The following is a 23226-nucleotide window of genomic DNA, read 5'->3' as shown; positions in this document are numbered from 1 at the left end:
AATGCGAAAGTATGTCTGTTTGTTTCTCCGTCTTTCACGGAAAAACGGAGCGACGAATTGGCGTGATTTTTTAAAGTGGAGATAGTTGAAAGGATGGAGAGTGACATAGGCTACTTTTTGTCTCTTTCTAACGCGAGCGACGCCGCGTGCAAAAGCTAGTGTAATATAAAGCTGCAACACGACTGACATTTTTCAAAAAACAGCCAGAAGGAGGTTCCGCCGGTGGCAGTGTTTGGTGTGGCCGTATAGAGGTTTGTCCTGCAACCCTGTAAAAATCCGACCGTCGGTCTACCTGTTCCAGGTAAAAAAATGTTGGACGGCCTGACCAAACGGCGGGAAATAGCCAAGGGGTGTTCGACCAAATGTCATAGAGGACCCTGGGTTGTTTTTGACGCTGCCATTTTTTTTTTCAAAATGACCGTCTTTTTTAGACGATTTTTCAAGTTTGTCGTAGAGCACTCTAATTTTGGTCGTAGAATCTCCAAGCAGCCTTGATTAGAATGAAATAAAAAAAAATTGAAAAATGCGACAAATGTGAGAAAACTGGCTACTTTCGTTTTGTATGGCAACTTTTAAATCGTAAGAGATAGCCGGGGGTGCTCGACCAAATGTCATACAGATCTCGGAGTAGAAAAAGTTGTATTAAAAAAAATTCAAAATGGCCGACTTTTTTTTTAAATTTCAAAATGGTCCTAGCGCGCTGAGATTTGGCACACGAGTGGACGGCCGACGGATTAGTATTCAAAAAGAATATTATTGAAAAATTTCAAATGGCGGCCTTTGTGGGCAAATTGAAATTTGTATGGAAGATTTTTTTTAATAACCATATCTCCGTAACGGTAGGAAAAAGGTCAAAAAAGCTTGAACTACACAATTTCAAAATGACCGACTTTGATTTTGGGAAATTTGACTTTGTCCCCTCTCGCCGCCGTTTTTGACTTTTCCAAAAAAAAAATTTGTCATTCCTATTTTTGGCCCCCGTTTTTACCACGTGCCAAATTTTACCGCGCTCGGACCGAAGATAAAAAAAAATAATTCAAAGTCGGCCATTTTGAAATTTTGTAAATGCCATTCGATGGACCTAAGATAACTGTACAACATTAGTTCAAGCACTTTAACCTTTTTCCTACCGTTACGGAGCTATGGCGATTAAAAAAAACCTCCATACAAATTTCAATTGGCGTTCAAAGGCAGCCATTTTGAATTTTTTGAAATTTTCTTTTTGTATACTAATCTTGGGGCGGCTATCCACCCGTGTTGCGACGTACAGACTTGCAATTTTGAGTTTTAAGTATGTTATTATAGCTTACTAGACGACGAAAATTTCTGCGTTCCGGTCTTATCCAGGTTCTCAAATAGGGGCCTGAAAATGCGGCGAAATGGTTCCAGTAAAGGATGGTACGGCAGTGTTGGCTTCGTGCTCGACTTGGCGGGGGTACTGCCGTGCCCCCAGATTAAATTATAAGATAGTTAAGTTTAATGAAAAGGTTTATCTATTTGTATTCTTTTGCAGCAGCGTCTCAGCGAATCACAATGAGTTGTCTTGCCTTCGGCCGACCAATCGTATTAGTCTCTCGTATCTAAGTAATATTTAACGAGAGCTGTGATAGGCCTGTTTAAAATTATGGATATATATTAAAATCATAGTTCAAAACGATGGTTTTTGCCATACCTTTAACAGGCTTTAACACTGGCGTGTTTATTTTTGATAGGGGATGATTTTATTATTTCATAGTATAATTCCTCAATAAGGAAATGATGTATCTATTATTTTCGAGATACCTACAGTATCAACCATTTCAAAAGCTTTAACTGTTGTTTTGTGAAAACTTTTATATACTTAGTACTTTGGAGACTAGTTTCGAAGTCGTGACAGTTTTCAGACGTCCGTGACTGGCATCGCCTCGGCCATTTTGTACAACCGCGTTAAGAGCAAACGTCACCCAGCGTAAAAATCAACAAAACAAATCATGCAGTGATATCATAAAGAGATACCCAAAAACGCTGGCTACGCTAACAGGACTCAGGGTTCAGCATGAGCTAAAGCTTAGGTACTACTTTCCCAAGCGCTTATCATGATGAGTCGTACCAAAACAGCGTGTCTTTATATAATCTCTATATTGTACCAAACCTGAGTTCTACTAGGTACAGCCGAGCCAGTGTCAGCTCAGTGTCAGCTCTATCTTGGATACTGCTCACCCACGAACTCACCGTGACGATTTCTTTAATTACGATGATAATTTGTTTGTTATTTTTCGAAATACATTAACTTTAATGACAATTGGCGTTCATTAATTTTTAATGGTTAATGTCAATTAACCTTTTGACTGTGTAATTTTTGTTAATTACCGTTCGGCCAATACTCCTAGGCATTTCTTGCAGCCAATCAATAAATAATATCCTAAAACATCTGGACGACCGAGCTTCGCTCGGTTCTATTTTATTATATCACGTCTTTAGAAAAAAAAAACTTATAAATACAAGAACAAAAAAAAAACAAAACAAAAAATTAAAACTTAATTTCTGGCCGGGATTCGAAACCCTGACACCTGCAATCTGTCTGCGAACATTAGACCGACCTCGTACGACTGAGCTAAGCGCAGCCGATGTGCGCAGGGCTAAATTAACGACCATATTTAACGTTTACTAACGCGAAAGAAAAACTCATTAAAACTCCATAATTCGCCGTTTTCCGGGACCTAAGGCTACGCTAGATCGATTTTCCAACCCCGAGAACCCCTACATAACAAATTTCAGCGAAGCTAATCTTCGGGTGGCCGTCCACCCGTGTGACAAATCTCAGCGCGCTAGGACCATTTTGAAATTTTTCAAAAAAAAAAGTCAGCCATATTGATTTTTTTAATGAAACTTTTTTCTACTTAAAACCCTGTATGACATTTGGTCGAGCAGCCCCGGCTATCTCTTACCGTTTAAAAGTTGTCATACAAAACAAAAGTGGCCAGTTTTCTCACATTTGTAGTATTTTTCAATTTCTTTTATTTAATTCCAATCAAGGCCTCTTGGAGATTCTACAACAAAAATTTGAGCACTCTACGACAAACTTGAAAAATCTTCAAAAAAAAGTCGGCCATTTTGAAAAAAAAAAATGGCGGCGTCAAAAACTGCCCAGGGTCCTCTATGACATTTTGGTCGAGAACCCCCCGGCTATCTCCTGCCGTTTGGCCAGACCGTTCAACATTTTTTTACCCGGAACCGGTAGACCGACGGTCGGATTTTTCCGGGGTCGCAAGATCAACCTCTATACTACCACAGCCACACCAAATACTGCCACCTGCAAAATCTCCTGGCTATTTTTGGAAAAATGTCAGTCGGGTTGCAGCTTTATATTATATAGAAAAATAGAATAGAATATAGAATTGATAAATAAATGAATATACAAGAATTGCTCATTTAAAAGTATATGATATTCTTAAAGAAAATATATAAGTTATATTTAACCAAATTAACATGCAAAGAATTAAGTTATTTTATTTCATCTTTGTTTAAACGACAAGTAGGATAGGATAAGATTGGCTTAATAGTAATTTGAGGAAAGATTTCGTTTAATTTTTATCTAAAAAACCGGCCAAGAGCGTGTCGGGCCACGCTCAGTGTAGGGTTCCATAGTTTTTCGTATTTTTCTCAAAAACTACTGAACCTATCAAGTTCAAAACAATTTTCCTAGAAAGTCTTTATAAAATTTTTTTTTCATATTTTTTAAACATATGGTTCAAAAGTTAGAGGGGGGGGGGGACGCACTTTTTTTCCTTTAGGAGCGATTATTTCCGAAAATATTAATATTATCAAAAAACGATCTTAGTAAACCCTTATTCATTTTTAAATACCTATCCAACAATATATCACACGTTGGGGTTGGAATGAAAAAAAATATCAGCCCCCACTTTACATGTAGGGGAGGGTACCCTAACAAAACATTTTTTTCCATTTTTTATTTTTGCACTTTGTTGGCGTGATTGATATACATATTGGTACCAAATTTCAGCTTTCTAGTGCTTACGGTTACTGAGATTATCCGCGGACGGACGGACGGACGGACAGACAGACATGGCGAAACTATAAGGGTTCCTAGTTGACTACGGAACCCTAAAAACACTACGTGACGTCACGCGAGGCAAGTCCATTGGGCATTTAGTGTTTTGTATTCGATATCAGTTATATGACTTCACCACGTTAAATATTGCCGGTTATAAAAAGTACATCCTGTATTTTGCTTTATAATCCTGTATTTTCTACTTATAAATTCCTCACCATTTTACGATATAATATGATCTCGTACCAACGTCGATCCCCACATGTACTTCAAAACAAAATATGAATAATCGGCGGCGCGTGTGTTAGCTCATTGAATTATATATATTTTATGTATGTGGATTCATATTGAAAGATAAGCGCTCAGCTACCTGCATAGTGAGTGACACGCTTAAATATAAGTCTAAAGTACTTAGATGATAAATCGCATTATTTTATTTGGCAGTAGTAGTAGTAGATACCACGATGTATACTAAATTTATTATTTATAAATTAAATTATTTACTGACGCATGTGGAAAATAGGTATATTAAGTTAAAATTGTTACTCTAGTAGTCTTATCAAATACAACCCTTTCAGGCTTAGCATTAAATAGCGTGATGCGCACAGTTAAAATAAATTTTGGCGTTTTGTACACAACGTGCGGTTTGTCGAATGTCGAGAGAGGTCATTGCCCTTCCCCGCTGCCGCGCCACGGCCGCGCGGTCGGTATCATAATACCTACACTACCCGCGTCACTGCGCTCGCTTGACTTGATCGAACGCAAATATTAATACCGTATTATTTTTCGAAGCATTCTATTAAACTTACCCAAATTCACGTATCTTATTTATCTTGTCTTTTTAGTTAATAAGATAAGAACTCTAGTAACTTTAATATTTTTTGGAATGGTAAAAACCTATTTTTGCTAAATTATCGCAAATTTTATCAAGCACTGGAGTAGGAAAACACAATTTCAGTTTATTGATATATTTAAAGGAGGCAATGCGACGTTTCTTATTTTTTTTAACATGAATATTTTTTTGTGTCTGTTTCGCTAGGTATGACAAATTGTCATATAGCACTCGAGTAAATTGACCCAAACTACGTATACACGCTAAAAATATCATTCTAAATGCAATACAGTTACATTTTTTCTCTCGAATATTTTTTTTACCACATTAGGTCAAATTAAAAATTATAACCACAAATTACCAAATTACTAAAAAAGCAGCCTAGGAATGTGACCCAAAACGAAATGTTAAATTTATATGTTATCAATGTATTTATAAACGAAAACAAAATTGACTTTAATATTTTTTTAACTTAGGGCCCAAAATATAGCCAGCGCCGCAGGACTACTGCCTGATGTCTGCTATCGGTAGAGGTATTACCAATAGACAGTTTAATAAATCTTTAATTTAAAGTTGACACTGTCCACAACAGGCATGCAAGTATGGTCGCGCGATAAATGACAAAACATCTGACCGTCCCTATCGCACTATTTGTAAGTGCGATAGCCGGCCATCGCGGCATCTTTCCTTAGATATTTAACATAAAATATTTGTTGCGAATCTTTCTTTCCTATCAGTCTTATGAGAATTTGATATTAACTAATGTTATGAGAAGTTCTTTTAAATCTAAGCACGCAAAGCTCCTATAGATAAATTTGCTTTCTATAGTCTTACCGATGTAAGCTGCAAACTGCTTCTATACATATGATTACGCCACAAACCATGACGTAACGCAAGGGCAAGGCTCCCTAGAAGATCAAACTGTTCATTAAAAACGTACCAAGCCAATTATCTACCTTGAACTACGAGCGTGACTTATGAATTGCCTTTAGGTTGAATTGCCGGACGGTACGCTTTATAGCGTGATTTAAAGGTCAATTCTGAGCTTTTAACGGCTGTGAAAATGTGTACACGTGTCTTAAAATCATAAAAGACCGCATGAAAGTTTGGCTCAGCGGCCGGACACGCAGTGACGCGTCTTAATAGTAATGTTGTGCATTTTACATTGTAACCGTCGCTCTATCTTTGCAACTAGTGTCCATATATCGCAAAATGTAATAAGTAGTATCTGAATTTATAGGGCTATTAAACGTGTCATAAATTAATTAAGGTACAGCGGGGCAAATATCAACTGGGGGGCAATTGTAACTAATCGATTTTTTCCATTATTACACTATGATGTTGAGTTCTAGATGTATCCATCCATCCACAGAACACTCGGTGGAGACTCTATTTAATAATGCAAACATTGTAAAACATGGAAAAACTTGACCAGTTACATTGGCCGCCCAATCGAGATTTGCCCCGCTGTACCCTAGTTTCTTTTAATATGTAAACGTGGTTACATCAGATTCCAGTGTGATCAAATTTGAAACGTCATAGTGACTTTTTGTGGCAAATCAAGCACCTTAAAGGCCGATCAGCAGTAGACCACACTAAAATCATACATTTTAATGTGTTAGCGAGGTTTCGTCCATTTCATTTTAAATAAAAATAAAAAATAAATCAATATTATAGGACAATCTTACACAGATAGACTTGAGTCCCACGGCAAGTTCAAGGAGGCTTGTGATATGCGTACTCAGAAAACGAGTAATATAATATACAAATACTTATATAGGTACGGTACATAGAGAACATCCATGACTCAGGAACAAATATCTGTGCTCATCACACAAATACCCCCCGTGTGGAACGGGTTAAGAATTTTACCACCCCCTTTCTTCCCGTGGGTGTCGTAGAAGTCGACTATGGGATATGGGTTAAATTGTGGCGTCGGCGAGAGCACAATTTGGGTTTGGATTTCTTTCAATTCCTTTTTGCCAAGAGTGGCACTGAAACTTAGTAGTTCATGTGCTCTCTGCCTTCCCCTTTATGGGATACAGGCGTGATTATATGTATGTACTCGTATGTATCATACAAATAAATGCCCAAAATATGGATGCCAAATTATTGATTCCAAGATGATAAAACTCGAAACATCATACCTTTATTTATATCAAATAGGTGCTGTAGACTTTTATGTGAACTAAATTTTCATATTATTTTCCAGGCTTGTTCAAGCGAGGTGATGATGCTCCGAGTAGCGCGGCGGTACGACGCTGCCACCGACAGCGTCCTCTTCGCAAACAACCAGGCGTACACTCGCGACAACTACCGCAAGGCCGGCATGGCTTACGTCATCGAGGACCTTCTGCACTTCTGCCGATGCATGTACTCTATGCAGTTGGATAACGTCCACTATTCGTTGTTGACGGCGGTCGTCATCTTCTCAGGTAACTAGACAAGCGATGGAAAACAAATAGACTTAGAAGAAAGACTTACACAGTATAAAATTATAAATCATCGATATGCTTTGCTAGCAGTTTTGATGAAGGAGTATGCGTTACGCACTGTATACTTACGACTAATACGACAGTCTTTATCTTTTATTGAAGTTAGGGCCACTTGCACCAACGAAAATGGAGGGTTAACCCACCATTTTATATGGAATTTGACAGATGACAGCCCACTAACCCTAACTAAGTGGTTGGTGCATGTGGGCCTTATAGTTAGAAGCAAATAAATCACAAACTGTTGATTACGTAATCTTTTTCACTTCGAGGTCTATTTATAATAACTCAAATAATCGTCGGTTTACTTTTCCTATAACATTTAGACTAAACATATCTGTTTTCGTTTCCAGACCGGCCCGGGCTGGAGCAGCCGCAGCTGGTGGAAGAGATCCAGCGGTACTACCTGAACACGCTGCGCATGTACATCCTGAACCAGACGGGCGGCTCCACGCGCACCTCCGTCGTCTACGGCAAGATCCTGTCCATCCTCTCCGAGCTGCGCACCCTCGGCACCCAGAACTCCAACATGTGCATCTCGCTCAAGCTCAAGAACAGGAAGCTGCCGCCGTTCCTCGAGGAGATCTGGGACGTGGCCGACGTGTCGACGACGCAGGCGGCGCCCGTGCTGGAGTCGGCCGCGAACCTCTAGCAAGCCTCGCCGCGCTCGCCGGCCGGCCGCGGCCTGCTCTGACTGCTCGGCGAACACTCGGAGAGAACGCTCATAGACTGGCTAGTTTTAGTGAAGTGACACGGACACTTAGTCGGACGTGATGATTGTATTTATAAGGATTGTGCAAATTTTAACACTTAAGAAGGGCGCGCGCCCCATTTCGTACGTATTCGGTGACCGACGACGAAAATGTGCGGGAGATTAGTGAATATATGTGTTGTTGAACGTTTGGAGAATATATATTAGTGTTGACCGTCGGGGTCCGCCCGGCCGGGCGAGTCGGTCACGGGTGCGACTGTATGATAAGACTTCGTATAAGTACACCTCCTAAAATAATCATACGTACATACACTACGAGAGTTTATAGAGAAAAAAAGTAATATATGAAGAATGTTTCTATTGGATGAAATATAAAAAATTATGTTTATTTACCAAAATTAACGATGCGTTGGTTGACCTTTTCGATCGATATATATCTCTTGGGCCCTCGGCCCGCCCGTAATGTACATAGTATACGTCAGACGCGTATGTGTCCGTTTTCGTTCCGATTCCAGTTCCGTTGTCCTGTCCCGCGTCCCTTTACACGAGTAATTATAATTTATTGCTGTGATTACATTTATAACATGTTAAACTTACTTAGGCGAAAATAAGTGTGTCTTATTACATATAAAAATTCTACTGCCGTCGGTTGCTTTCTTAAAAGCGTTAAGAGTCTCTCGTCTCTCTGTTTAGGTACTTTTGTAATAATAACGATATACACTCGATCATGTTCGCAGCGAGCACCGGGCTGCGAAGCTAGTCGCTTCCTGCGGAGTCTAGACCACAGTACAACGTTCTCACACCTAACACCTCAATAATTAGGGATAAAACATCATTATGTAGTATTTTCACTGCGATAAGCATTTTACAATTATGTTGCTTAAGAGACATCTGTAGTGCCTAAAACGAAATAATGTGTCGTATTTATTTTTAAATTTAGAATTATAGCGGTAGGTTTGGCTATCGATTCCCAGTCTCTTTTATTTTTTGTTATTAATTCTTAAATCGTTATATTTGTTCTACTTATTAGACACATGGCGTTGCGTGTATGAATCAAGGCAGCTGTTATGTAGGTTCGAAAATATAGAAAGCATAGAATGGTAGCACCCGTAAAAGTTCTTCAAAGTTTCGTTCCTTAGCTACGTTCCTTAAACACTAACACTAAAAAGTACAAAATGGCAGCTTATTTACGTATTCGTTACTTTTACGGACATTTGGCCGAGCTTACTATATGGGAACAATATAAGGTAGACGAGTAATGTCACCGTACACGCAGCGACGCATGAAGTATAGCCCAACCTGCCTCTAGCTTGACTAATGTACAGTTTCACAAGCATAAGTACTCGATCAACAATATACTGCCCGTATTCTAGCTACATCCAAAAGAAATGCCTTATTTTGCGGTACCTGTATTGCGTACCTACATTGTTGAATGAAATCATAGTATATAGATAAAAAAGTAATAGATCTCAATTACCAATAAGCGTTGTTCATACTTTAGGCATTTTCTCGTCGATTTCTGGGCATTATTTTATCAGAGGGGCAAGCATGATCGCTTTCACTTCCCACCTAGAGTAACTTTCTATCGAAGTGTGGGAGGCTTTAAGTTGGAGATGAAAGATATTATGCTATATTCGTTTAGAGCAGGTTTTTGGTAGCTGAATGTATACATGGTTGAATACAGTGTCCGTCTTTAACGTTTGCAAGTGTTAGTATAGTTCGATTTCATTCATAGTGTTCACTCAACATTCATATCATCGAACACCAAACATAACGAGTACATAATGCGTTATAATAATGTTAGTGTCTCTAGGTGCGTGTTGTGTCTATGAGTAGGTATGCTGTCTACACGTATGCCTGGGATTTTGGAAAAGCATTTCTAATATACGTATGAAGTTTGCGTGACGATCGGGCTTGCACCGCGGGCCTTGCGCTAGTCGCTTCTAATCGATTTCTGTTCTAGTAGTAGGCGATTCCTAATAATGGCTCATTTAGACGACGCGCGAAATCCATTCAATCGCATCAGATCAGTCGTCGCATTGTATTGAAATTCGTACCGTCTAAATGAGCCCTAACGAAGCACAAATGTTTATTGGAGTGTCTTAGGTCAAAAAGACGTAATTGATAACGAACACACTGCCATTGTAATCGTATGTTGGTGCGTTGTATGCGTGATCATTAGCAGGTTTTCTATTCGATTTTCAGTTGTTGTGAAATGTTATATGAAAGACAGTCTTTGACTAACTTTATGCTATACGATGCCTTATGAAGGCGCGGGCGGGTCGCCGCACGTTTACATGTAGCTTGAGGGTCTACCGCGGAAATCTGTATCTGTCTCCATCTGTGATGGAAAGACAAACCGAGATGTAGATCTTCGCGGTAGACCCTGTGAGATAGTGTGACGACGCGCTCGCGAGCTCGAGTTTGTGACAAATATAACTGCCATTCGTTAAGTAATAGTTATACATACATGGTTCGATTCGACGCGTAGTCACATAACTGATAGCTTCGTAGATTTCGGCTTCGTCGGTGCACAGCCGGTCGTATTTGATACATATTATTCAATTTCTAAATTGTAATAGATTTATTAAGTATGTAATAATGTTACATGAAAAGTAATAAGTAATGAGATACCCCTAATATAATTTGTGTCTTAGCTGGTAAAATATTAGTATGAAAATAAGTTTGTATCGCTTATTGGGATAATAATGTAAAGTGAGACGAAATGCATGTAGGCAATCGAGCGACAAAGTCGCAGCAAGTACAGTACCTATAGAGGTGTAAGCGCCCATAGCCTGTCCGCTCACTATCAGGGGACGGTGCACTTGTTAGCCACTCTGGTGGTCGGGAGACGAGGACGATAAGACTGGGCGAGGGAGCAGGGGAGTGTTTAACCTGTTGCACTTCATTGCCTATCTGAATCTATTTAATTTGACAGTAAAGTGTGAGTAGGTATCAGCGACCAAGCGTGGTACATGGCACATCCAGTCTATTACAAAGTGAAGACTAACGTTGCGAGTCTGTCGTTTCCATTCAAATGTTGTACATAGGTACCTTTAGATTCTATCGTCATATGTTTGACATATGTTTAATTTTATTCATCTAAGAAAGTACAGATGGCTGTTGTTATTTTTATATAATTTGGGTAGAAGTATATTTTTTGTAAATGACCTCTGTATTTATCTTTTGTAAGCTTTGTAAGCCATAGGGACTTAGATAAGTGAACGAGCTACGAACATTGTGATTGCAAATTTGTTTAATTTGTATCTACGGCGATATTTGTTCTACGCGAATAATTATAATTTTCAATTCGACGGATTTTCTTAATAATTTTTGTTACTTCAGAGTGCAATATGTACAAATATTTACATATTAAATATAATGTACAGTCAATTTTTAGTTTTAATGTGTCGACGCAATATCGCTGCGCATCTTGATGCCACGGGCCGCATAATATTCTATCACAAGTGGGTGCGACGTGCAACTCTCACTGTTGTGTTTGTCTAATACTTAAGTGATTAATTTTATATAGATGGACTAGGTGATCTTTGTATTTAAATTTGCTAATTTTTGGTAGCAGATTAGATTTGTTTACTTGTATAAGATGAATAATGTACATTTTGAATTGATTTTAAAGTGATTTAGTTGTTATTTAGTAACGAATTGTCTTACTAGGTGTAACTGGCAGCCTCGTGGACGGGCTCGAGTCCACTGATACCAGTGTGATTGTGCAATGTCGTTTATAACAATTGGGTACTACCAGCACACACTTGGCGGATCGTTGCTAGACCTTGTATCTTTGCAATGGGGTGTATGAATGGTCAGCTAACTGTGTCGACGATGGTACCGCGGCGAGCGGCCGCGATCGACCAATAGGGTTAAAGCCGAGTGTGCGACTCGGCCGTCCCGACTAGCCTGCGTCCTCGCGACCGCTCGCTGCTGCTGAGGCCACTTCAACACACTTCTAGTGCCACGTCGAACGATATGTGAACGCTGATAGTAAACGATAAGGGCCCATTCCGTGTTCATCGAAACACAATTTCGTATTTTATTTCGTATCTTACTGTCCGCAATAATTACTCTTTTCCTCGTTATTACTTCGCCTTAGTAATTGTTTACCCTCTGTTTTGTATGATTTAACTGAAGTGGTGGAGCGAATTAGATATAGGGAACAGACATGACGATATGTTAAATTTTAGAGAGTCAACTTTTATAAAAGATAATAACTACAAAACAAACCAAGAAAAGGTGTGTACAAAATGAGGAAATTTGTATGAAACATTGTTATGCGAATAAACTTACACCTCAAGATAAATATATTAAAAATTATAAAAAATATTCTCGTCTTTTATTTCCTCCATGTTATAAAATTATATTTGATTAAAACCATTTCAATAGTATCCCTATTCCTAGACGATTTCTAGTAGTTGATATCAATGTCATAATGAATGATAATTATAACTAGTTACGATATGATTTAATTTCATGGTAGCGTAGTCGCGCTAAAGGAGTCTAAGAATGTTGGGGGCAGACGGTCAATTAATGTTTATTTGAAAGTTATTCATAATTAATGATTTCACCTTTACACATACGGATTTTGTTAACTCAACGCTGCCATGAAATTAAGTCATAGGTAACAATCACTAATTACACAAATTACAACGTACGTTTTCATTGATTGAATGTAGTGTCCACATTAAACAATAAGGAAAATATCGGAGAAGGCATTCAAACAAGCTTGTAGACATACCGAATAGTGAAGTTCAGCAGTTCTCAAAAAGTTTGTACAAAAATTAAGGAAAAAGTTAAATTTGTTTTTATTATTCATATTTTGTTACCAAAATTTTTTTGATGAATTGACACATTTTAGTAAGTTTTATTTTGTCATTAAGGTTTTCTAAGTAGGTATCTATACATATTTTCTTATATAACAATTATCCTGTATATAGCTCACGAAAGTCGACTTATATTACTAAATGTTGGTAACAAAATAGGATCAATTAAAATTTGCTGACGTGGCTATGTACAAACTTTTTGAGAACTGCTCAGTTTTATTTGTAGTTTTATAACAAAGTTGTTAGTCGGAGTTAGGCTCATAGAATTTAACATTTATCGTAGGCAAATTGTCAAAGAAACGTTCGAATTTGTATTTTTTTTTCTAATTTCCACATATGGGAATAACCTTACCTACCCATAGTACCCATACATGACCCAAAGACAAGCAAAAAAATCGGAATATTAAATATTCCATGTTAAAATCTTTATAGCAACCTACATAAGTAATCTTTATTGCAACCGGTTCGCGGTTCGAATATCTGGGCGTTTTTCCTGTTATGCTCGCTCGTTTGTGGTCGCGACGACATCACAGGCCAAGTGGCCACTGTCTTAGCGTCATTGCAGTGCGAATCATTGTACTGCACACATGTCTGTGCTTATAACTATTTTGTGTGCATTGTTTACCTAAATGTGATTTTCATCATGAGCTCGATCAAGACTCTCTCAGTGTTGTTACTAGTGCAATTAATATGTCAGTGTTCACGTAAGTGTTTACAACAATGAGTCAGTTGGCAGATGAGTGCGTATTTTACCTTTAAAGCGCCTATTTCGGTTTTAGAGGGGCAGCAGAAGCAAAAGTTTTTCAGGAAAGACTACACGTTCATAGAAGACTCCCAGGCGTTCTACAAGATACACACGATACACAGGACATGGTCGGATGCGAGGAAAAGATGTGCTATGGAGGGGGCCAGTATGTTTTACCCTGAGGATGAGGTGGAGGCGAGCGCTGTGTTGGGTTTATGGAACAGGACACAACCGTTTTCGTGGGTGTATGTTGGAATTTCAGACTTGTTGGCGAAAGGAGTCTGGGAAACAATTGACGGTAAGCATTTTCAATGTCATAATTTATATACAAAACACGTCTTGTCGCTTAAAGAACCAATGTCAGTGTTAACTCCTACATTAGATAACAGACCAAAGTTAAAATAGGTACCTAGGTTAAGTAGTTCAAAAGATTACTGTAGGCTATCTAAATTTCTACCTACATAAACACTAGATAAACAAATTAAGATATACGTATATTGACCTAATAAATCATAATCAGTCGTCTGGCTTTTGGTGTTAGTTATTATAGTATTATACTATGTATTTATGTTGAAAAATATTGACCTTTAGATAATGAACCTGTTTATTTCGCAAAAGGTTTTGAATTATTTTTATTGGGTATTAGAAATAGGCATAGTTTACAGTGTTTACACACTATTACTAATCACTATTATTAATTAATTAAAATTTAAGTAATTTAATTAAAAACTGATAGGTATTTAAGTTCAGATACCTGCAGAAACGTTGTCAGGTATTAAACTTGCTCCCACGTTCGTTGATCCCAATTCGATACCCTGAGATTAAAATCGAGAATTCATCTTTTTTGATAAACACCTACTCTGATGCGAGCGATAGACACATTAACGACATTTCGATTTAGCGATAGACCCTCTGAGAACCGTTGAAAATCGATAATACCACAACAATCGACTCGATCGAGTGAACGCGTTATGAAACCTTTCACTGACACCTTTCTACGACCACTTTCACAATACAAGTAAATACCGGTGAACAATATGGGGACATTACCTACATTTAGGCGCGACTGCAGAACCGTAAAAACGGTGCGATCCGAACGTTTTGCACAAACTGATTTTGTGGCCCACTATGAATAATGACATTATTGAGGGTGATGACAATTCAGACCATTCCTGTTATACCTGCTTAGGACAATTCGCAGAACAATTCGCCGTATGAACATCTTTTATCAGTATTATCATCTCTCCACCTCCCATTCCAGCAGTGTCCGCCGTTAAAGCCAAACTTGACTGATCGCCTCCATATAATTATTACTTGCCAGCTTTTACCCGCGGCTTCGCTCGCGTTAAATTCGAAAGTTGCGGAATTCTCCATACAAACGTCCACCCCCTATTTAAGGGAAGTGGGGGGTTAGAAAGAGACAAAAAGTAGCCTATGTCACTCTCCATCAATTCAACTAGCTCCACTTAAAAAATCACGTTAATTCGTCGCTCCGTTTTGCCGTGAAAGACGGACAGACACACACAGTTTCCCATTTATAATATTAGTATGGATCCTAAACTATCTCTCATAGTGTGCGTTGATGGTACTGACTACTGACATTTGCAATTCAGCCAGCAAGAACATAATTAAGTATCTTAAAATCCCACGCATATGAGCCCATTTGTTGCAATATCAAATCTGTAGATGGCAGGTTTTAAAGCGGAGGAGTTCGTATGATCAATGGTGAAATCTAGAGGTATATGAGTCAATGACGAGTCAACGGATAATACCTAATGAAATCCGAGTCTTAAGTTGACATTGTTATGTACCTATATACATTCACAGGTCGTCCAATACTAGACGTATACAGCAACTGGGGTCCCGGCGAGCCGAACGACGCGAACAACGTGGAAGACTGCGTGATCTGGCGGCGAGAGAGTACGCTCAACGACGACCGATGCGACCAGAAATACCCATTCATCTGCAAGAAGAATCTTCTTGATCTGGACTGGAATACGCTTTGTGATATGCCTGATCCGAGTAAGGTTAAATTTTACATACTAGTTTATTTGATCCATTGATATCACACAGACACATTTACCTTGACAAAAAAACAAAGAGGTTGTTAAGGCTAAAAACTTAGCTAAGTTTCTTAAAAATTCTATAAGTAGTAACCGACTGGAAATCCTACAAGCAATTATTATAATTGACAATGCCAGTCGGGGAATTACCAGTCAGCAAACCTGTTGAGGGAAATCCAAACCGAAAATATTAAAACAGATCTTTTATTTTTACAGATTATCAGTTAGTACTTTTTTTTGGAATATTTTTAACTATAATAATACTACTTTCGTGATGAATGTGATGATTAATAAATAAGTAACAAAATAATAGCAAGTTATTACCGAATTTTTCATCTACATTCCACTTCATTCTATTCCAAATGAAGTTTCCGAAATAAGTAGGTACATTATACTTATTTTTATTTGATAACAAATTATTTTTCCCCATTCCATTCGTTCATTGTCCATGATAATGATACGCTATTCCATACCTAAAGCTACGGGAAACAAACCAATTTTACTATTTCAAATTCCAGGTTACCACTACAACAAGGATTTCGGCAAATGCTACAAGTTTCATCTCACCCCAATGAACTGGACTGACGCGCACGCGGTATGCAGCGCAGAACAATCGTACCTGTCCATCATCAACAGCCAATCAGAGGCCGACTACCTCGTCAAGATCACCGAGGAAGCCCCGAAGAGCAAGGTCAAAGGGAACTTCTTGAGCGGAGCGGTGTATCTTGGCTTTCATAATCGGGATGGTGATGGGTGGAAAACTATTAAAGGTAAGTTTTATTTCAAAGGACCAGTAGGCCTAGCACATGATGGCCGCGGGAGTATGTCGCCGCGAGATAGATGCCACGTCTTCTTCTAACTGTATTAATGACATAAGGACGGGTAGTCATCTCGCGGCGACATACTCCCGCCGTGCTAGCCAAATGGCATTTCTGCGACGCGAAACGAAAACGAAACGCCACGAAAGGTAGCCTTGCTCTGTCGCGCCAATACGCAAGAGCGATAGAGATAGATATCTACGAGCGTTTCGTTTGTGCCATTCTGCTACGTACCCAGGCAGGCAACATCGACGCGATAAACTAGTGTGCTACGACCGCAGGACTACTAATGTTTTGTAGCACTATTCCCAGTCCCAATGCAAAATATCTAGTTCTTTCAAATATTGATTCTTTTATTGCGGGAAAGTCCAAAATTAGATCTAGCTTTCGCCTCTTTAAGTCCTGCCAATTATTTTGTACATATTCCAAAATCAATTTAAAGTTGTATCTAAATAAGATGTAAGTTGGTTCTAAATTCAAAAAGTTCCGAGGAACAGTTGTTACACGTGGTCCTTCGAACCGAATAATGAATTACAGAGTGTACTTATAATTCAACTCAAAGCCTAAAGAGTTATATTTTGTCATATAACCATAATATTTAATTTTGCAATGGCATTTGCTTTGTGTAACACCGACAAGCTTGAATAGTACAATTGTATATACATACGTACTTAAAATAATCTTAATAAGACGTGACGCACTTATTTTTTATTTGTAAACGTGAAGTCATCTACTAAAGGACCGTGTTGTTACAAAATATTTATTACAATACTAATATTTATAATAGCCCTTTGGTATTTTACGCTCTAAATGATTATTATGCACTAGGTATATCGTCACTACTTTTTAAAAAATCTCGTATCTCACGCTGCTCCTCAAAGTGAAAACGCAGTAAGTCTATATGCATTCCAATCATTCCATACATACTTACTACAATTTTCTTTTCATTGACAGACGAAGATACAAGTTTTTTAGGGTTCCGTAGCCAAAATGGCAAAAACGGAACCCTTATAGTTTCGTCATGTCCGTCTGTCCGTCTGTCCGTCTGTCCGTCTGTCCGTCTGTCACAGCCGATTTACTCGGAAACTATAAGTACTACAGTGATGAAATTTGATGGGAATATGTGTTGTATGAACCGCTACAAAATTATGACACTAAATAGTAAAAAAAAGAATTGGGGGTGGGGCCCCCCATACATGTAACTGAGGGTGAAAATTTTTTTTTCGATGTACATACCCGTGTGGGGTATCAATGGAAAGGTCTTTTAAAATGATATAAAGTTTTCTAAAAACATTTTTCTTAAAGTGAACGGTTTTTGAGATATCAGCTCTCAAAGTCGTAAAAAGTATGTCCCCCCCCCCTATTTTTATAACTACGGGGTATAAAATTCTAAAAAAAATAGAGGTGATGCATGCTAATTAACTCTTTCAACGATTTTTGGTTTGATCAAAGTATCTCTTATAGTTTTTGAGATAGGTTGATTTAACTGTAATTTTGGCTGCTACGGAACCCTTTGTGCGCGAGCCCGACTCGCACTTGGCCGGTTTTTAAAAGTAGTGACGATATTATTATGTTACAAATACACGCAATAACCCAATAGTATATACCTAGCAGGTTTTTTTTAAAGTGAAACTTCTAATGCGACTTCTAACTGACAGAGTTAAACGTTTAACGCTCAGTGTTACCAGTTCCAACTGACAGAGTTAAACGTTTAACTCTCAGTGTTGCCAGTTCCAACTGACAGCGTTAAACGTTTAACGCTCAGTGTTGCCAGTTCCAACTGACAGCGTTAAACGTTTAACGCTCAGTGTTGCCAGTTCCAACTGACAGAGTTAAACGTTTAACTCTCAGTGTTGCCACTTCCAACTGACAGCGTTAAGCGTTTAACTCTATCAGTGTTGCCACTTCCAACTGACAGCGTTAAACGTTTAACTCTCAGTGTTGCCACTTCCAACTGACAGCGTTAAGCGTTTAACTCTCAGTGTTGCCACTTCCAACTGACAGCGTTAAACGTTTAACTCTCAGTGTTGCCACTTCCAACTGACAGAGTTAAACGTTGTTAACTCAGTGTTGCCAACTCGAATTTTGAAAAAAATACTAGACTGATGCCTGGAATAATTACGCCAATTTTTGAAGTGAAACTCTTACACTATTTCATGAATTATAATTGTTTTTTTTTATAATTTGAGTGTTTTTTTGTATATTTTAAACAGTAAAAAGATGGAAGTAACTAAACGCAAAAACGTGACAGTCTCTTGACAGAATGTTTATAAGGTTAATGTATTGTTACGTTACAGATGTAGTGAAAAGATTTGCCTTCGTATTGTTACGGAAACGTACGAACGTGTCATGCTATTTCAGTCAGTCTCAGTACAAGATGTACTGACATTTACTGAACTAGCGTGACAAATACGAATGTTTCCGGAGAAATACGAAGAATACCCTATTCGCACTACATCTGTACTCTGTAGTTACGAAGACTACAAAGTTTCATTTCTTCCGCGCGGGACTCCACGCCCAATTTTTTTTTTTTGTTGTCAGTAGACCTCATCGTCATCACCACATTTTTGTTGATTTTAGGCACCTCTCTAGACGACAGTGGCTACACCGGCTGGGGCAACCAGCAGCCAGACGGTGGTGAAAATGAAACCTGCGGTTCCATGTTCTATAACGGTCGGCTGAATGACTTGGGCTGCTTCCAACGATGTTTCTTTATATGCGAGCATGATATAGGCCTGCTTAGCGGCGCTATAGAAGAGAGGTTTAAGGACTGATACTAGTTTTATATTTACTGTTTTTATCAAAAAACTACACACATACACATAAGAAGGTACCTACATTAGTCAAAGAGCGGCCACTTTAAAAGTGTAAGTTGACCTCATAGACATTTTGCATTTCGTTCCGCTCAAATTGTGTAAATAAAAAGAAGATGAAATTTATAAGGGAGGTATTGGTACTGATAATATATGTATCTAGTTAACACGCCATGTTTTTGTATCCCCGATACGGACTACTAATATGGAAAGGTATCGAAACAAATATAATCATTTGCAAACACGAAACCAAATAGGTAAAGTAAACCTCATCGTTTTTTTTAACGATTGTCAATTTTCATAATGATCCTGTAATTTTTGTAGGTAAAAAACCAGAAAGACTGGGGATTGAAAATCAGAAGAGTATGGTTTATTGCCAGTTTTCTATTGACAAAGTGTCTAAAGATTGTTTGGAATAAGTGTGTACCTTAGTTTATGAAAATCTTGATTGGGCATATATTATGTTTATATACCTTTTCAATATTTACTCATTTGTTATTTGATATAGATAAACACATAGCTCTTTTGCTCATTAACCCTTTGGATGCCATAGCTCGCCAATTATCCTTAATACGCTATCGTAAACTTTGGAGTTTATGAAGGTCTAAATTACATGTCCGTTTGTGGTCATCTTTCGTGGTCAAGGGTTAATGCCTACTCCTTGATGCCAAATGTAAATAATTTTAATGATAAACTTTGTTTATTAAGCTTACTTCTGTAGTTTTATTCAAAATTATTAACGGTTTAAACCTCTTTATGCTAAGGTATGTTGGGTTAAGATTATATAAGAAGAAACCTTTATCTGAGGGTAAATTATAAACCTAACCACAAAATCAAAATTTTGAAAAAACCCCCGACCCCGACTTAGTGGAAGGATTTTCATGAAACATGGCTAAGAACACTCATTACATTCTCGACTAACTCGGTTTTCGAACAAAAAAAAACTGAATCTAATAATAAGACTGACACACATACAGACAGACACGTCAAACTTATAACACCCCGTCGTTTTTGCGTCTGGGGTTAAAAACCGCGTAATGTTTCGTTACGATACGGAGGATTGTTTACGAATAAAGACATAAATTTTCTTCCAACGCACTTTACCTTTATCATTAAAATATTCATGTACTTTCTAGTTTCAATTTTATAGATTGTCTTAAAGTGTGGGTATGTAGGTGTTTGCCATGAAATAATGTACACACCAATAACTTGAATACTTTATTCCAAAATATACAAACGTAACGTATAGTTTTCTAGCAAAATACTACGCTTACATGTTATAAACGGTAAAATGATTAAAGCTCATAATTATAAGTAACTTTGAGTTTTCATAAAACGTTCACACAATTTTTTTAAATGTGTTAGGTTCTACTAAAATGGGGAAATACAAAGTACTTTTTAAATGTAATTATTTTATACTTAAATACTTACCTAAGTATATCGATTACCTATAGGTACAAGCATAGCTGGGCACCGTTAATCAAATAGTTAACTTCGATAATCGTTAATCCGTTACTTAAAAAGTTAACTTCGTTAATCGTTAAAGCGATACATTTCGGTAGATTTAACGGAAGTTAAAGTTAATCGATAATCCGTTAACACGTCATAAAAATAGGACTCCACTGTAGGTATTATGTATTTCTATTTACTAAGTATCCACCAAAAACTATTAAAACCTGTGACGCCAATCGGCAAAAAACCGAAATGTAACAATTAAATACGGTCTCTTCGGGCTTTTACCGCCGTTGGTTGGCTAAATCCTAGGTTTTACTTCGGATTGGTAATTATTGGGTCATTCATGCGGTCGCGATCGTGGTGCGTCGGTTCTTCGGATTGAGATAACAACTCGATGCTGTGGGCCACGATAACTTGGTAGAGTAATCTAAGGCCCGCGCCGGACTCTAACTCAATGCGTCGGTTGCGCGATTTGTCTGTCATGCCTGATGATTGCACTCTATTCCCAGGTTAGTGATCGATCTAGCATGCCTAATAAGATTTAGGAGATCTCGAATAGGTAAGTGATCCAAAGTCGCCAATTGGTCTTTAGACTGTTTATAACCGACGGATCTACTTTTACCGATAAAACCTAGGTTTTGCCGTACTATGGGCTTTTACAGCTGCAGTAAGAACGTGGTTTTCGCGGCGCAGCAAGCCGCTTGGGGTGCTGGATTAACGATTAACGGACTCGATGAAATTTAACGGAAGTTAACGAATCCGTTAACATTTTTTAAAGTTAACTTAAAAGTTAATCCGTTAATCGAAATGTTAACTTCGTTAATTAACGATTAACGGATTAACGAGTTAATGCCCAGCTATGGGTACAAGCAAGTTATATAATAAACACACACATTAAAATAGGTACATATTTACATTAATTACAAAATGATTATAAGTAGATGGTTCTAATAAGAAATAGTAGCACTCAAAATGATTTGTGTGAGAACACCTTTGCAGTAAAATATTTACCAATATTAAACAAAAGCAGCTATTAATTACGTACAACCATTACGCACATTTAGGTTTTAAACATATGTTCAATAAGGAGAAGACCGGATGAAATATATTGTAATTTCTCAGACACAATAAGAGCTCCACAATTCACTCCTTTTTTGCCGGTCTTCTGAGTAAGATGTATACTTACAACCGCATGAGTAAAAAGCGACAAACGAGGTTACTTCTTCTCGTATACGTGGACGGTCTTATCCACATTTACTTTATTAATCCTTACTGACATAGACGGTCTTCTCTGCATTGACTTTAGTGATCGTAATGTCTAATATTTACTGAGGAAAGACAACTTTTCCGACGAGCGGCAGGTACCGCACCAGAGGGACGTAGGACAGTAGTTCCCGTGCAGGCTCGAAGTACGACGCGATCCAGTATACGATCAGTAGGTAGAAGAAGACTGATACCAGCTTGTCTAGCACCCATAGGCTGAAAAAGAAAAAGTTGTTTTTAACAATAGGGTAAGATGGTTGACGTCGTAGTGTGCGTGACCTATTGTGCACCAGCGACCCACTGTCAACCACCTTGCCCTATGCAAAACTTTAAAAGCGCATCGGCACGGTAAAATTCCTAAACGGCAAAACGTTCAAGTGGATCAAGAAGTGCGGGTAGTTAGAAAAACTCGTGGGGCTACACGTTGTCAATTTTAAAAAGTCTTCCTGTGAGACCACGGGGACAATACCGTCCTTGAAGCATCGGATGTTAAAAATGAAAACTTTATTTTTATTTTATGTAAGTACCAAATTAAATCTGCTAGTAGATAGTGATAGTAGTGATTATACTAACCAGATTTTACCACTAGAAACAATATAGGTACAAAAATGTACGTAGTATCAAGTATGTATGTATATACTTATAGTATACCGTACTGTGCAAAGTACCTACCGAATTCACTCAAATTGAAGATATCCTAAACTCGTTGTTTTGTTTTAATTTCGGTTGATTTCGTAAGTATATGTACAGTGCATTGTTTTAAGTCGTTACTGGCTAATATCATATTACTTATTAAATACAATTTTCCTTATATATTGCACTGAGTAAATAAGCGATAGGTACAATAAGGTCATTGGCGTTATCGCCGTAACAGTACTTGTATTTTGCAACAGGAAATCCCGTTCCTAGTTAATGGTTCAATGATGTTCGATATACTTAGAATATTATAGTGAAATTGGTAGGTATTTGTTAGATAACCTTTCAACGATCTAGTAGATAATATTGTTTCGTTTATTATGGCTGAGCGGCAACCCACACTCACGCCGTGGCTTGCGCGGGCGACGGTCGCGCGATGGTCGCGCGACGGCGATGCGACGCATACGAAATCAAACCTTATCGATATGGAAGTAGACGATGCGATGGCGAC

General features: G+C 38.1%; 3 protein-coding genes across 5 annotated transcripts in view; 2 read left to right on the top strand and 1 right to left on the bottom strand.

Annotated features, from left to right (window-relative positions):
- The window catches only part of LOC125227808 (ecdysone receptor), a 349096-nt gene extending 336671 nt beyond the window's left edge, over window positions 1–12425 (top strand). For all 3 annotated transcript variants that reach the window (XM_048132156.1, XM_048132155.1, XM_048132154.1), the window contains 2 exons: window positions 7096–7318; window positions 7729–12425. In XM_048132156.1, coding sequence (XP_047988113.1) covers window positions 7096–7318; window positions 7729–8027 — 522 coding nt within the window. In that variant the 3' untranslated portion in view covers window positions 8028–12425. The remainder of the gene's footprint in view (window positions 1–7095; window positions 7319–7728) is intronic.
- A 1039-nt stretch (window positions 12426–13464) lies between these two features.
- Window positions 13465–20013, top strand: LOC125227811 (secretory phospholipase A2 receptor-like). Its single transcript, XM_048132158.1, has 5 exons — window positions 13465–13626; window positions 13702–13965; window positions 15495–15689; window positions 16249–16500; window positions 19129–20013. Exons 1-5 carry the CDS (start codon window positions 13566–13568, stop codon window positions 19320–19322), a joined length of 966 nt encoding a protein of 321 aa, XP_047988115.1. The 5' UTR covers window positions 13465–13565; the 3' UTR covers window positions 19323–20013.
- Window positions 20014–21679: 1666 nt separating this feature from the next.
- Window positions 21680–23226, bottom strand: part of LOC125227810 (putative fatty acyl-CoA reductase CG5065) — a 31234-nt gene continuing 29687 nt past the window's right edge. Inside the window, 1 exon segment of the mRNA XM_048132157.1 lies at window positions 21680–22295. Coding sequence (XP_047988114.1) covers window positions 22142–22295 — 154 coding nt within the window. The 3' untranslated portion in view covers window positions 21680–22141.

Source organism: Leguminivora glycinivorella, chromosome 7, assembly GCF_023078275.1.
Source record: "Leguminivora glycinivorella isolate SPB_JAAS2020 chromosome 7, LegGlyc_1.1, whole genome shotgun sequence".
Taxonomy (NCBI): domain Eukaryota; kingdom Metazoa; phylum Arthropoda; class Insecta; order Lepidoptera; family Tortricidae; genus Leguminivora; species Leguminivora glycinivorella.
This window is presented reverse-complemented; position numbering and strand designations above follow the sequence as displayed.

Bases quoted from the DNA above. Each gene is read 5' to 3' on its own strand.
- LOC125227811 (XM_048132158.1), top strand. From the start codon at position 13,566: ATGAGCTCGATCAAGACTCTCTCAGTGTTGTTACTAGTGCAATTAATA. The intron at 13,966-15,494 runs GTAAGCATTTTC...ATACATTCACAG, and splicing joins AGTCTGGGAAACAATTGACG to GTCGTCCAATACTAGACGTA. The intron at 15,690-16,248 runs GTAAGGTTAAAT...TTCAAATTCCAG, and splicing joins TTGTGATATGCCTGATCCGA to GTTACCACTACAACAAGGAT.